We start from the raw sequence: 13,924 nt of genomic DNA on the forward strand, positions 1-13,924 counted from the left end.
CACAGCCCAATCAACTGTCATGTCCGGCTACACCCCTGCACACCACTCAGTACTCTCCCGGCAATGCCACACTCCTTTCCCTCACAGACTTCCTCAATGCCCCCCACCCCACCCCCTGCACTCTTCCTAGGCACCCACTTACAGTAATGATACAATCCTACGCCCCACGTCCTCACACAGCCCCGCTCCTCCATATGCACCTCCTACCCATCATCTTCATCCATCACACACCCTGCTAATTCTCAACCACATTCAGCTTTTAAATGCTGATATGCATCAACACTGATAAATGTGGTAAGGGAGTAGGGTATCATCAGCCCAGGGACTTGGGTGTGGAAGCACGGTGAGGAGTGAGGCTGTAGAAGTTATGGGTGCCAAAATTGCGAACACTTGATATAGGTGGTTTCATAAAGCACCAGTGATTTTCATTCAATCAGCACATTTGTGAGCGAGGAAGCCACCCGTCTTCCACAAACTAATATCCAGTCTCTTCTGCAAAGCTGCAACATATCTCAGTGTCCTGCTTTGGTGAGAACGATTCCGACAGCAGCTCTAGTGAAGTTTAGTTATGTGACATACACATATTCAGGAGAATATCAGAGTACCGCATTCCTTCCTCAGTATGCTGCACAAGACAGAGAGAACTGGGCTGGTAGGAGACCTTCCTCATCACAATACTCAAGATAATTAATAGCTCTATGAGAGAGGAAGATGGATGGCTTCAGTCATCACAAATGCCACAGCACTAATATCTCTAACTCACTGTCTCAGCTACACACCCTTTCTCCCCACAGGCCTGATTCTCTCTGGCTCTGGCAATGCAATGAGTAGTGGATGAATGATGATGTCATTCAGCCCTTGCTGACGGTCAGGAAATTCTAAGTGAAAGGTGATATGTTGTTCTCAACTTGCTTAGCTGTGGACCTTTTTGCCTGACATCAGTTTGAGGAGAGTGTTGGACATTTAGCAGATAGGTAACACAGTGATGGGCACAGAAAAGAGTGTTGTCTTTGAGTTTTGGAAGCTTTTGTTGATTTGTGGGAATTTTAGTCTGACTTACATATAATAATTGCAACTAGTATCACTAATAGGATTTCTTAATCACCCATTCCCCTACTAACCACAAGCAATTACAAAATTCAATGCATTAAAAGCAATACACTTAACATTACCCAATAATAGGTAATGCTCTGATTCTGTCCAACCTAAACCCTGCCCAAGATATCCCATTTAACTGAAAATGCTGCAATTAAAAGCCAAAAAAAAAAAAAAAAAAAAAAAGCAGCCTTGCAATGGCGCCTATAAAGTAGCTAGACATAAGCTCTGATGAACTGCTAGAAAAAGCAGTTCCAAAGTCGAGGATCCTTCACTGAAAATGCTTTGCAGTTTACAATACCACTTTGCATTTAATTAACCATAATCTAGCCAACACTAGTTCTCTTCAGCTGAACTAACCTCCCTCTGTGTCGAACATTCTTTGAAGGCTTTGAAGCGGTCTTTGATTTGGGGCTTGGCACATCTCCATTTTCAGAAGGGGTAGTGTCCTTAATAGGTCCTGGAAGAGGAGCTGACTCATGAATGATCAGGATGTCATCTTTGTTGTGCTGGCCCAGATGCTGCTTAGCAAAATCAAACCCCTTCACACTGGGGGCTTGTAGCTGTAATGAAAGAATAAAGACCAAACAAAAAATATTAGAAGACACAGTGTGAAAGCTTAATGTCAGACTGTTGTTCAGAGTTGTAACCAATGATCTTTAGGATGCTGACCAGAAAACAGGTTCCCAGGGTGAGTGGGAAAGCGCTGTAAAAAGAAAAACTATATCTGCAAACATGTTTTCAGTTTATATATATTTTAAGATACAAAGGCAACAGCTCCAGGGGAGAGAAGGCATTATGTTGCTACCACACAGACAACTAATTCCTTAGATTTAATAATTACAATAATACCCGTCATTTTCATTGGGTTTTCCATCTGAGGATCTCAAAACACTGCACAAACTTTACAGGTGTCTCTCAGTACCTAAGAGATACGGAAGGATTATTGTTCCCATTTTACAGATGAGGAGACTGAGGCATAGAGATACAGAGGACTGTAGAAACTGCCATACCAGATCAGATCCAAGACTATCCTTCCTTACCCATTTGTATAGTATTACTAAATTACAACAGATGACTGTTTTGACTGGGAAGCGGTGCTCTGAAGGACCAATCCTCACCAGGACCACAAAGCCAAAGTGCAGGTGCAATCAGATCACTGTTACTGATGGGATAGTACTGTGCTTTAAGCAACAGCAATCCCGGTGGGAAAGCAGGAAAGGAGTTACAGGGCCTCAGGAAACCACAAGATTAAAAATTCTTTAACTACCTATACTAGGCTTCACTCTGGATGCGGGGAAAAAAGTTTGTCAAGTTCTGCTAATCTAAAGACGTTATGGCCCTCACATCATTATTTAGGTAACACTCCTACAGGATTTAATAGGAATTTTATCTGAATAAGGAGTTCAAAATTGGGCCTTAATAGTCTAAACAACATTTATAAAATAACTAACTTACTTTAATAATATTTGTTTTTGGCTCTTTCAACTTAATCAAATTATGAGAATGAGAAGTTCACCTGCTAATTTTCCAGACCTTGAAATAATCAGAAACTGTTCCATTCTAATTTTGTACACTTTTTTTTAAAAATTGCTTTTCTTTAGGTCACATTTAATTAAAAAGTCTGGAAGCTGAAAGTAAGAAAAACCTTTGACAATTCCAGTTTGCACAGCAAACACACACATATGATGGCTGCATAACAAACACACCCACCACTCTGTTTGTTCCCAAAATAGGTTTGAAGAGAAACCGAAAGGTGTGTCTGAGTATGCTGACGGGTGCATCTAGTTCTAAATGTTTAAATGAGCCCCCTTTCATTAAGCCTAGCATGTAGTTTCCAACTACAAAAAGGCTGATAAAATGCCAAAACAAGTCTGCCTATGGAACATTTTGAGATGGTCAAAATATTTTCCAAAGGTTCTAGAAGAGCATGTTGAAGAAGTGTGCACTGTCTGCTTGATCCAGCAGATGGTGATAGAAGCCCTACTGTTGAAAAGATTCCTTGACAAGGGCATATATAACACATGCCCAATCATGTCTTTTTGGGTACATTTTGCATAAGAGGAGAAAACTTACTAGTTTACTAGATATTTTGGATTTCCTCAATTTACCCCTCCCACACACACTTCTCCCCTGCAAGGTGAAAGAGGGCAGCATTCAGCATTATGGGCCAGATCCAGAAATGAATAAATCACAGATCTATTGACTTCAACTGAGCTATGTTGATTTATACCAGCTGAGGATCTAGTGCTGTTTCTCCACCTTTGTTGACTTCCGTGCCCACAATCCCAGCCACGTATCTGAACCTCTCCCCCACAACACATCCCCCTCTTCTGCACACAATCTTATTGACTTTAAAATATATATATATAAAAAAGACCAATGTCTGACATGATCTTCCTCTTTTCCCTTTCTCCTCCACTTCCCCACCCCCTTTCATCTTCTTCAACACCCTTTCCTCCAACCCACTCACTTGCTCACTAGACCCCATATACTCCTGGCAACTATCTGCCCTCCCCCCAATCCCTATTCTCACCCACTCCCTACCACTCCTCCACAAGGTCTGACTCTTTTTCTGGTCTGTTCCCCCACGAGCAGAACACCCGCCCTAACCCCAAAAATATGGCTCCATCTTCCTTCTGCCCTTTTTCTTTACATTTATGCAGTGTGCCATTTATAATTGCTATCTCAAGTTTTTCCCCTCCAACTCCATCCTTCCTCCTTCATTCCACCAAAAACACACTCACCTGAGGTCTTTTGCAGCCTCTTCCTAAATCTCAGATCGTCTACTCCATCCCCATCCTCCTTGGCTTCAGTAGTAACAAAAACAGCAGAGACCACACCATCCTTCTTAAACTCTTCTCCTCCCTTGGTTTTCACAACCCCATCCTTTTCTAGTTCTCTTCAATCCTTTCTGATCATTCTTTCAGTGTTTCTTTTGGTATTGGGTGGGGTGGAGTGGAGGAGGAGGAGAGAGAATCTTCTCCCTTTACACTCTGGATGATCTTATCCACTCACGTGGCTTCAACTAGCAATGGCCAATTACTTAAAAATTACCAGTGACTTAGGAAATGTCAGAATTAAGGTTGCCCCTGAAGAGTTAATTCAGACCCTTTGTACATATACAATTTTTAATTATATGATCACATATTATTTTCCCCCAGAACCCCTGCCTCATTCAGTACACAGGATGGACTGTTCTCCAAGGATGAATCAGAACTGTGTAGTGCAAGAGGCTGCTATCTGCCTCCTCTGTTGCAGAAGATAGAAGGTGTCTAGTGAATGAGCCAGGAATGCAGAGAAAGGGAGGCTGTTATCTTCCATGTGGATCTGCCACTAAAGGAGAATGAGATATGCACTTTGCCGGTGGTTTCAGAGTCACTTGCTGACAGCAGAGGAATGGTGACTCAGGAATATCTAGTTCCATTCCTGAGGTTTTGGAGGGGCATGTGGTCTCCTGCCACACACCACTCTGCCCTGTTTCTCCCACGTCTGACCACTCTGGTTCCTCATCAAACATCAGTCCCAATCTTCCTGTTCCCAGTCTCAATCTTCTTGCCCAGTCACTCCCTGTCTCCCCTCCCTAGGGTTCCCATTTCCAGTCTATTCCCTCTGCTGCCCTCCCAGGTCCATCTTTTATCCCTTCTGCATTCCCAGGCAGCAGGTTTCTCTTCCTCGCTGCCTGGGTGCCAGCAGAGGGAGCACTGAGAGCACAGGAGAGATGGGATATCCCTGGTCTCACTTCTGGTGCCTGACCCCATAGCCCTATCCATTGCAAGGAGAGTTGTGCTCAGCCTCTGCAACCTTGGGATAGAGCATGTTCAGTACAGATGGAATCTTCTGATAATTTTGCCCCCAAACTCGTCTAAAAAGCCTAATGTGCAAACTGCAATTTTTCTAAGGTTTACAACTTGGTTGCATTTTTCAACAGAAGACATATCCCTGTCAGAAATTCCACCCTCCTGCCAAATTTTGAGCCCTTGCTCCAAAGCACAGAGGCTCTAGATCTCCTCAACAAAACAGTTCTGACACGGTTTTAGTAATATGTGCAGAACAATGTATTTTTCCTTAATCTCATTCTTTTAAAATAGCAGAACCCTTTTTGTTGAAACTTCCCAAAATGATTCAGCCTGAAACAGACACCAAACATAGGAAATTTCAGCCAAAAGTTTAGCAAAGTTATAAGCACTGAAAACAGGAAGTGTCAGGCAACTTTTACTACAGCTGGCTAGGAGCTACCGGCTCTGCCTACTATATATCTGTATCTATCTATAAAATCTGAAGTTAGTCTGGCTTTACTAAAGGTGGTCCTTCATGCAACTCCTACCATTTGACCTAAGCTGTTCCCAAAACATACTCGCTGCTCAATATTTTTATTAAAAATAGAAAAACTAGTGTATTTTTGGATACAGACACAATGCCCATAGACTCCAATTTTGTAAAAAAAACAAAAACAAAAATCCCCCAAACAAACAAAAAAACCACTTCTACATTTCTATGATCTTCATTCTTTTGACGTCATGATTCTTCTTAAAAATGATACTGGCCAAAATCACATTCTTGGTGACAAGTGTCAAAAGGACATTGCAACACAAGTCCATATTCAGCAAAGCAAGATGGTCATAACACTGAGATGCAGTGGAATAAATAACATCAGCGTAGTTCAAGACTGAAAAGGCCTTGAGGCCTTCCTGTATTTGTTTTCATGTGCGACACAGACTACTTTCATCTTTTTTTTTTTGGTAATAAAAAGTGATAAGCTGTAGCAGGCTTACCTGATTATGCCATCTGTGTTCATCTCTGAATAGAGGTAACCAGAATCCCACGGGTAGATCAGTCATTTTATTCCTCACACACCAGTGATGGAAATTGTGGGGGTAGGAATGGAAGAGACCAAACTATTACACCTCTTTGAAGAAAACACGTTTGTTCTGGTATATCTGTCTGTCCTGGCACTGAAATAAAACCTTTCAGCTTTATTTTATTGCCCTCTCAGCCTGTGCCTAAGACTGCACAAAATCAGTACTTTGAAAATCTCAGGTTAGGTTCTCTTAGGGGGATGCTTAATTTTACGTTGTAAAAAACTCAATTTTTAAAGCCAAGTTTCTAAATGGCAAAACAAAAAGCAGTTACAAAATTCAGTGAACAGTACTGTCACACCTTCAATAAAGAGAATGAGCTAACCCATTGTTAAGGCAGCTGTTGTTCAGTACAAGGTAATATCTATTGAAATTGAGAGTCAAGATGTTTAAAAAACTGGTGCCTCAGGTTAGCCTCTGAAGTCTATATTTAGACACCAAATTCAATGGGAGCTCTTAGGTGACTGACACTTTTGAAAAATTAGACCATTTATTCAGATTATTATTTAATTCATAAATATGGATTTAAAGAGACTAGCATGAGGATTCCATTTTTGAAAATCTTGGCTGAGACATTCAAAAATGTTCATCCAATCAAGGGGGAGAAGACTGGCTGAAAATCATTTGACCCTTTAACATAGACCATGTGTTTGCCAATATACTGTATCCCTAGGTAAAGGCACAACATGAATGAGACCAATTTGTTTTCCAATAATAATGTTTGGACACACATCTGTGAATGGTTAGAATGGAAAACAATATGGAGGAAATTGGTTTTCTCTAAAATAACGTACTCATTTCATAAAGCATCAATCACACATCTCCTACACTTACAGCTACTACTGATGTACTAGTCTACATATTACATTTGAGACATTGTTTTTTCTATTTATTTTTATATGAACAGTATTGCCTTGTTCTTTGAAGAGACATATGCACTGAAGAGAGGTTGCCAAAACATATTGCTAATGAAACAAAGGAACTAAATTTGATCCCAAGAATAATATTTCAGTTCTGGCAGCTAATCTGTGAACAGCACTGGAAACCCTGTAAAAATGTCTTGCTGAATTATGATATAACTAAAATACTAGTGCACACAGTTCTGGAAAACCAACAGAACAAAATAGTGAACATTTACTTTAAAAAAAATTCCCAGTAAAGATATTTTGATATCTATTCATTTAAATCTAGGGAGGAAAAAAAAGCCAACAAACATAGCAATAGCAGACGCTGAAGATCTATTTCAGTGGTCTGACAGCTAAAAGTTATACAACGGTCACAGACTTCCACAATTTCAGATTTACAGCATTAAGCTGTTCTATGTATTCCGAGGATAACACAGCATGGTCAAGTGTGAATTCATTGTATTACTCTCAGAATGCACCAGTAATGCAAACTATTTCTAGCAACTGCTGTGCATACAAAGGTGTACATTTAATTGCACCTTATTTGGTTTTACCATTTCTCTATCCAATTATCCAAATTATTTCTAAAATTACATTTTTTCCAAGTGACCTATTAGCCCATCCTCTCAGCACAGTATTAAGAGACATTTGGAAACATTTACCACTAACTAAAGTTTTGGAACTCCCAAGACACATATTACATTTTAGCATTTAATTCCACTGTGTTTGTATCAGAGTAGCAACCGTGTTACTCTGTATTCGCAAAAAGAAAAGGTGGACTTGTGGCACCTTAGAGACTAACAAATTTATTTGAGCATAAGCTTTCGTGAGCTACAGCTCACTTCATCAGATGCATGCAGTGGAAAATACAGTGGGGAGATTTTATGTGCACAGAGAACATGAAACAATGGGTGTTACCATACACACTGTAACAAGAGTGATCAGGTAAGGTGAGCTATTACCAGCAGGAGAGAAAAAAAACCCTTTTGTAGTGATAATCAAGGTGGGCCATTTCCAGCAGTTGACAAGAACGTCTGAGGAACAGTATGGGGGGAAAGGGAGAAATAAACCTGGGGAAATAGTTTTACTTTGTGTAATGACACATCCACTCCCAGTCTCTATTCAAGCCTAAGTTAATTGTATCCAGTTTGCAAATTAATTCCAATTCAGCAGTCTCTCGTTGGAGTCTGTTTTTGAAGTTTTTTTGTTGAAGAATTGCCACTTTTTGGTCTGTAATCGAGTGACCAGAGAGACTGAAGTGACTGGTTTTTGAATGTTATAATTCTTTACATTTGATTTGTGTCCATTTATTCTTTTACGTAGAGTCTGTCCAGTTTGGCCAATGTACATGGCAGAGGGGCATTGCTGGCACATGATGGCATATATCACATTGGTAGATGTGCAGGTGAATGAGCCTCTGATAGTGTGGCTGATGTGATTAGGCCCTATGATGGTGTCCCCTGAATAGATATGTGCACACAGCTGGCAACAGGCTTTGTTGCAACGACAGGTTCCTGGGTGAGTGGTTCTGTTGTGTGATGTGTGGTTGCTGGTGCGTATTTGCTTCAGTTTTGGGGGCTGTCTGTAAGCAAGGACTGGCCTATCTCCCAGGATCTGTGAGAGTGATGGGTCATCCTTCAGGATAGGTTGTAGATCCCTGATGATGTATTGGAGAGGTTTTAGTTGGGGGCTGAATGTGATGGCTAGTGGCATTCTGTTATTTTCTTTGTTGGGCCTGTCCTGTAGTAGGTAACTTCTGGCTACTCTTCTGGCTCTGTCAATCTGTTTCTTCACTTCAGCAGGTGAGTATTGTAGTTGTAAGAACGCTTGATAGAGATCTTGTAGGTGTTTGTCTCTGTCTGAGGGGTTGGAGCAAATGCGGTTGTATCGTAGAGCTTGGCTGTAGACAATGGATCGTGTGGTGTGGTCTGGATGAAAGCTGGAGACATATAGGTAAGTATGGTGGTCAGTAGGTTTCCGGTATAGGGTGGTGTTTATGTGACCATCGCTTATTAGCACCGTAGTGTCCAGAAAGTGGATCTCTTGTATGGACTGGTCCAGGCTGAGGTGGGATGGAAATTGTTGAAATCATGGTGGAATTCCTCAAGGGCTTCTTTTCCATGGGTCCAGATGATGAAGATGTCATCAGTGTAGCACAAGTAGAGTAGGGACATTAGGGGACAAGAGCTGAGGAACCATTGTTCTAAGTCCACCATAAAAATGTTGGTATATTGTGGGGCCATGCGGGTTCCCATAGCAGTGCCGCTGATTTGAAGGGATACATTGTCCCTAAATGTGAAATAGATATGGGTGAGGACAAAGGCACAAAGTTCAGCCACCAGGTTTGCCGTGACATTATCGGGGATTCTGTTCCTGATGGCTTGTAGTCCATCGTTGTGTGGAATGTTGGTGTAGAGGGCTTCTACATCCATAGTGGCTAGGATGGTGTTTTCTGGAAGATCACCGATGGATTGTAGTTTCCTCAGGAAGTCAGTGGTGTCTCGAAGATAGCAAGGAGTGGTGGTAACGTAGGGCCTGAGGAGGGAGTCTACATAGCCAGACAATCCTGCTGTCAGGGTGCCAATGCCTGAGATGATGGGGCATCCAGGATTTCCAGGTTTATGGATCTTGGGTAGCAGATAGAATACCCCTGGTCGCGGTTCCAGGGGTGTGTCTGTGCGGATTTCTTCTTGTGTTTTTTCAGGGAGTTTCTTAAGCAGATGGTGTAGTTTCTTTTGGTAACCCCGCACTGGGATCAGAGGGTAATGGTTTGTAGAATGTGGTGTTGGAGAGCTGCCGAGCAGCCTCTTGTTCATATTTCGACCTATTCATGACGACAACAGAACCTCCTTTGTCAGACTTTTTGATTATGATGTCAGAGTTGTTTCTGAGGCTGTGGATGGTGTTGTGTTCTGACGGCTGAGGTTATGAGGCAAGTGATGCTGCTTTTCCACAATTTCAGCCTGTGCACGTCGGCGGATGCACTCTATGTAGAAGTCCAGTCTGTTGTTTCGACCTTCAGGAGGAGTCCACTCAGAATCCTTCTTTTTGTAGTGTTGGTAGGAAGGTCTCTGTGGGTGAGTATGTTGTTCAGTGGTGTGTTGGAAATATTCCTTGAGTTGGAAACGTCGAAAATAGGATTCTAGGTCACCACAGAACCGTATCATGTAGGAGGGGTTTATGTTTTTGGAGCAAAAAGTCCTGATGGGTACAATCAACTGCACACACAAATAATAGAATGTAAATGTTTCAACATCTTGGTTGTGTCTACAAATCAGGTAATTAGAAGTCTAAATTGTATCATCTGCAATTTACCACAGGCACATAATTAGCTCCCTTTGAAAAATTTGACCCTGGAATGTCTAATTCACATAGGTGCCAAGATAGGCGCCTATATAAGACAAAGCCCCGAATATCGGGGTATCTGGCCACCCTAAATCCATACTGTGCAAAAACTTACTGAAGGGGGAATCTCTCAAAAAGTTCCACTTCAGGGCTGTACCTCAAGGTTTTTATTATCCTTGAAACTCTCAAACATCCATTCCGAAGTACCTTCTTTATGAAAGCTTCTTTTCAGTGATTCATGTCACCCTCCCCAATCTTTCTGTATTTCCTCTCCAGTTTTAATGTGAACCTCAGTAAACTTCACAAAAACCAAGAACAACTGTATTTTTCTTCCATTGAAGGCATTAATTATGAGTGAGGCTTGATACTGAGCATGGATAAGCTCCTGCAATATCTCGAAGTGGAAAAAAGAGACTTGGAAAACCCATAGCAGCTGCAACAGCATCTACAAAACAGCAGCAATTGCCTAAGTTATAGAACAATTTCACAGGCAACCATCAGTCAGCAACACTCATGAATATTGCCCCCCTCACAGAAGACACAAGTAGAGCAGGTTGAAAGTTTTCAGATGGAACAGATTTTTTCACTTTTTATTGCCATTTCCACACTGTACAAAACAAAACAAAAAACTTTTCATAATGTGGGCACTGGGGGCAGAACACAGCACATTTCATTACATCCCTGAAGTGCCGATAGTCTCTACAAGCAATATGAAAATGTGCTGAAGACCCTTTGAGAGAGTGTAAAGGAGAAGTTCCATTTTAAAATTTTTTATTTTCTTGCTTTTTCGTCTTGCTGTTGAGGTTTTATTGAGCCCAATAAACAAAGGCAGCCCTGAGTTCATAGAAGTAGAAAGTTTATCTTTTATACTTAAACATACTAAAATTGCCCGTGATAAAGCTCTATGCACTCAATACACAATAATTCAAAAATAGAACTCATACCTGGACCAGCCCACAACTATGAAATATGTATATCTACCAATCATCTGATCTGCTACCTTGTCAGGGCCTGTCCAGATGAACCGTTAGTGCGTGGTAAGCTGGGGTTTAAATCTACAGTGCTCCAGTGTGCCTGGCACTAAATGTCCATGTGGACCCTGCCACTGCACACTAAAGGTCCCCAAAAAGAAAAGGAGGACTTGTGGCACCTTAGAAACTAACAAATTTATTTGAGCATAAGCTTTCGTGAGCTACAGCTCACTTCATCGGATGCATGCAGTGGAAAATACAGTGGGGAGATTTTATATACACAAAGAACATGAAACAATGGGTGTTACCATACACACTGTAACCAGAGTGATCAGGTAAGGTGAGCTATTACCAGCAGGAGAGAAAAAAAAACAAAACCCTTTTGTAGTGATAATCAAGGTGGGCCATTTCCAGCAGTTGACAAGAACGTGTGAGAAACAGTGTGTGTGTGTGTGTATGTGGGGGGGAAATAAACAGGGGGAAATAGTTTTACTTTGTGTAAAGTTCCCCAGTGTGCTTTGACTTAATAGGTGTCCCTGCTTGAAAAAGTACTCTTTGCAGATATATACAGACACAGTCAGATTCCTGGCAAAGCAGGGAGCATAAGGAATACTCGTCCAGCTGTAGGTGCTGGAGCTAGGGGTGCTCGGGGTGTTGCTGCATCCCTGGGCTTGAAATGGGTTCCATCATATCCAGGGTTTAAAGTTTGCTTCAATGGCTCTCAGCACCCCCACTATACAAATTGTTCAAGTGCCCCTGGTCCCAGCTATCAGCCTTGGTGCACATTAAAGAAGCACCTCTGCCAGCTGGCAACAGTTCCCCCAAGGGACTGCACATTAGCTAGGAACAGCAGAAACACAGTGTGCTCTGGCCATGTCTCCTTCCCCAACCTGACATATCCCATGTTGCGAACTGCAGGCAGGGTTGGGTATGTTCTATGCCCTCTGGCAAAATCCATATCAAGGGAGATGTGGCCCTTCTCTGCTGCCTTTGAGGCACCTGAGGGCACAAATGGAGCAGAGCAAGGCACAGAATTGGTTCTGGTGCCTTGAAAGGTGGAAAGTCACCTCTGGACTTTTAGATGTGGTCTTCTGGTGAAGGTGGAGGAATTGCACATGCCGTTCAGTCAAAGCCATAGCTGTAAAGCCAGTGGATACAAAGTGCCAAATAGCTGTAAGAGAACTTACAAGATCTTGTAAATAAATCAATATACTTATCCAGGACGCCTCTATGGGTGATACTGATTACCTTCAGTCAGAGAAGAACTTTTTCCTGAATAATTGGCAACAGCTGAAATCACCTTGGAACCATAGTGTAGAATTTGGTTTTATCAGCTGGAAGCTTGAACAGCTTAGGCAAATTGACAAGCAAAGTAAAATGGGCATCCAGAGCAGATCAGGTTTCATTAATCAATTTTTGGATGATCAGAAGGAGAGAAATAGTGCTTAACCTAGTGGCTTTACCGGTAATAAACAGAACTGCTCTGATTACTTCATAATCTACCAATTTAAGGAGGGTCCAAACAATTCTAGTTTTGATACTGGTTTCTCATCTAAACCCTTGCACCAAATGTAATGTAATATAGCTTTGTAAAGCCTAATTTTAGTGCTATGGGGCTGGGAAGAATCAGATTTGTTGTTCACGATCAGCACAGGGGCAGGATCGTTTCCTTTGTCCATGGCTCAGCACTGGGGGGAAAGGAGCAAAACGCTACTGGGAAGCTCTTCTGGGAACAAATTCTGTAAGTAGTTAAAGACCGATCATGTGCAACATTTAATATAGGCTCAGCAAAGCATTAGAAAATGTATTATCGGGGTAATCTTGCAGGCTTTCTAGACAAGTCTGAAGCAAGACTTGAACAAAAAATTCAAGATTTTTGACTTTCTAGTGACTAAAATGGAAAGTACAATGGAAACAGCGAAGGAAAGGACAAACTGAGTATAGAGTCCAGATATTTCCAAAACAAAGTAGATACTACCTAAGCTGTTTCTGGTCTGTGGGTCAAAGAGACTGCTTCTCTTATCTCTGCTTGAGACAAAAGAAAACGGAGGATTTGGAGGATTCAAGAGTGCACTGAGGTTACAGATTCCTCTCTTGGGACACAGATTTAATAGACACTTTTCATACATGCTAGTGGTGAAAGTCACCTCACTGCAGAGATGCCTTGCACAAAGACATCAACATTGGGGTTAATTTAACCTAAATTATCAACCACCCTTTAAGTCCCTCCAGTGCCTTCATAGCTGATCATTGCCTACCTACTTCAATTTTAATCCTCTTGAGGAAGGGACTGTGTCTTCCTTCATTTATTATATAGCACAGACCTTCGCATATTATCAGTGCTTAACAAATAAATAATAATACTATTTATCACTGTTAAGTTTATTTTTAAACACTTCCTCCAAACAAAACAACCCCCCGCAACCCTATCAAAAGTATTATCCTTCACTACATGCCAAATCTCAAATTAATTTTCAACTCCTATTCAGGATTAAGTATTATTCCAATCAAACGCTGAATTAAATATTACCACAGCCAGGGTAAAATGAAAGTTCATGTAAGGTTTCACTTGTTGACCTTGATTCTGCAACTGAATCTACAATGGCAAGATAAGTGGGAGCTGCTATTGATTTATTCTTGCTGCTTTACAAAGTGCAGCCACTTTCTACTTCTCTCACCTTTTCCAAGACTTTTAGAGAGGAAACTGTTTGACTGAACATGAGGTGACAGTACGCTGAACATAACTGTA

General features: G+C 41.4%; 1 protein-coding gene across 8 annotated transcripts in view; it reads right to left on the reverse strand.

Annotated features, from left to right (window-relative positions):
• KIAA1549 (KIAA1549 ortholog) overlaps nucleotides 1-13,924 on the reverse strand; it is a 212,605-nt gene that overhangs the window by 42,977 nt on the left and 155,704 nt on the right. For all 8 annotated transcript variants that reach the window (XR_012156097.1, XM_073322875.1, XM_073322886.1 and 5 more), the window contains one exon: nucleotides 1,456-1,658. Coding sequence is in view for 7 of the 8 variants with exons in the window: in XM_073322875.1 (XP_073178976.1) it covers nucleotides 1,456-1,658 (203 nt within the window). In the remaining variant the exon portion in view is untranslated. The remainder of the gene's footprint in view (nucleotides 1-1,455; nucleotides 1,659-13,924) is intronic.

Source organism: Lepidochelys kempii, chromosome 1, assembly GCF_965140265.1.
Source record: "Lepidochelys kempii isolate rLepKem1 chromosome 1, rLepKem1.hap2, whole genome shotgun sequence".
Lineage (NCBI taxonomy): Eukaryota > Metazoa > Chordata > Testudines > Cheloniidae > Lepidochelys > Lepidochelys kempii.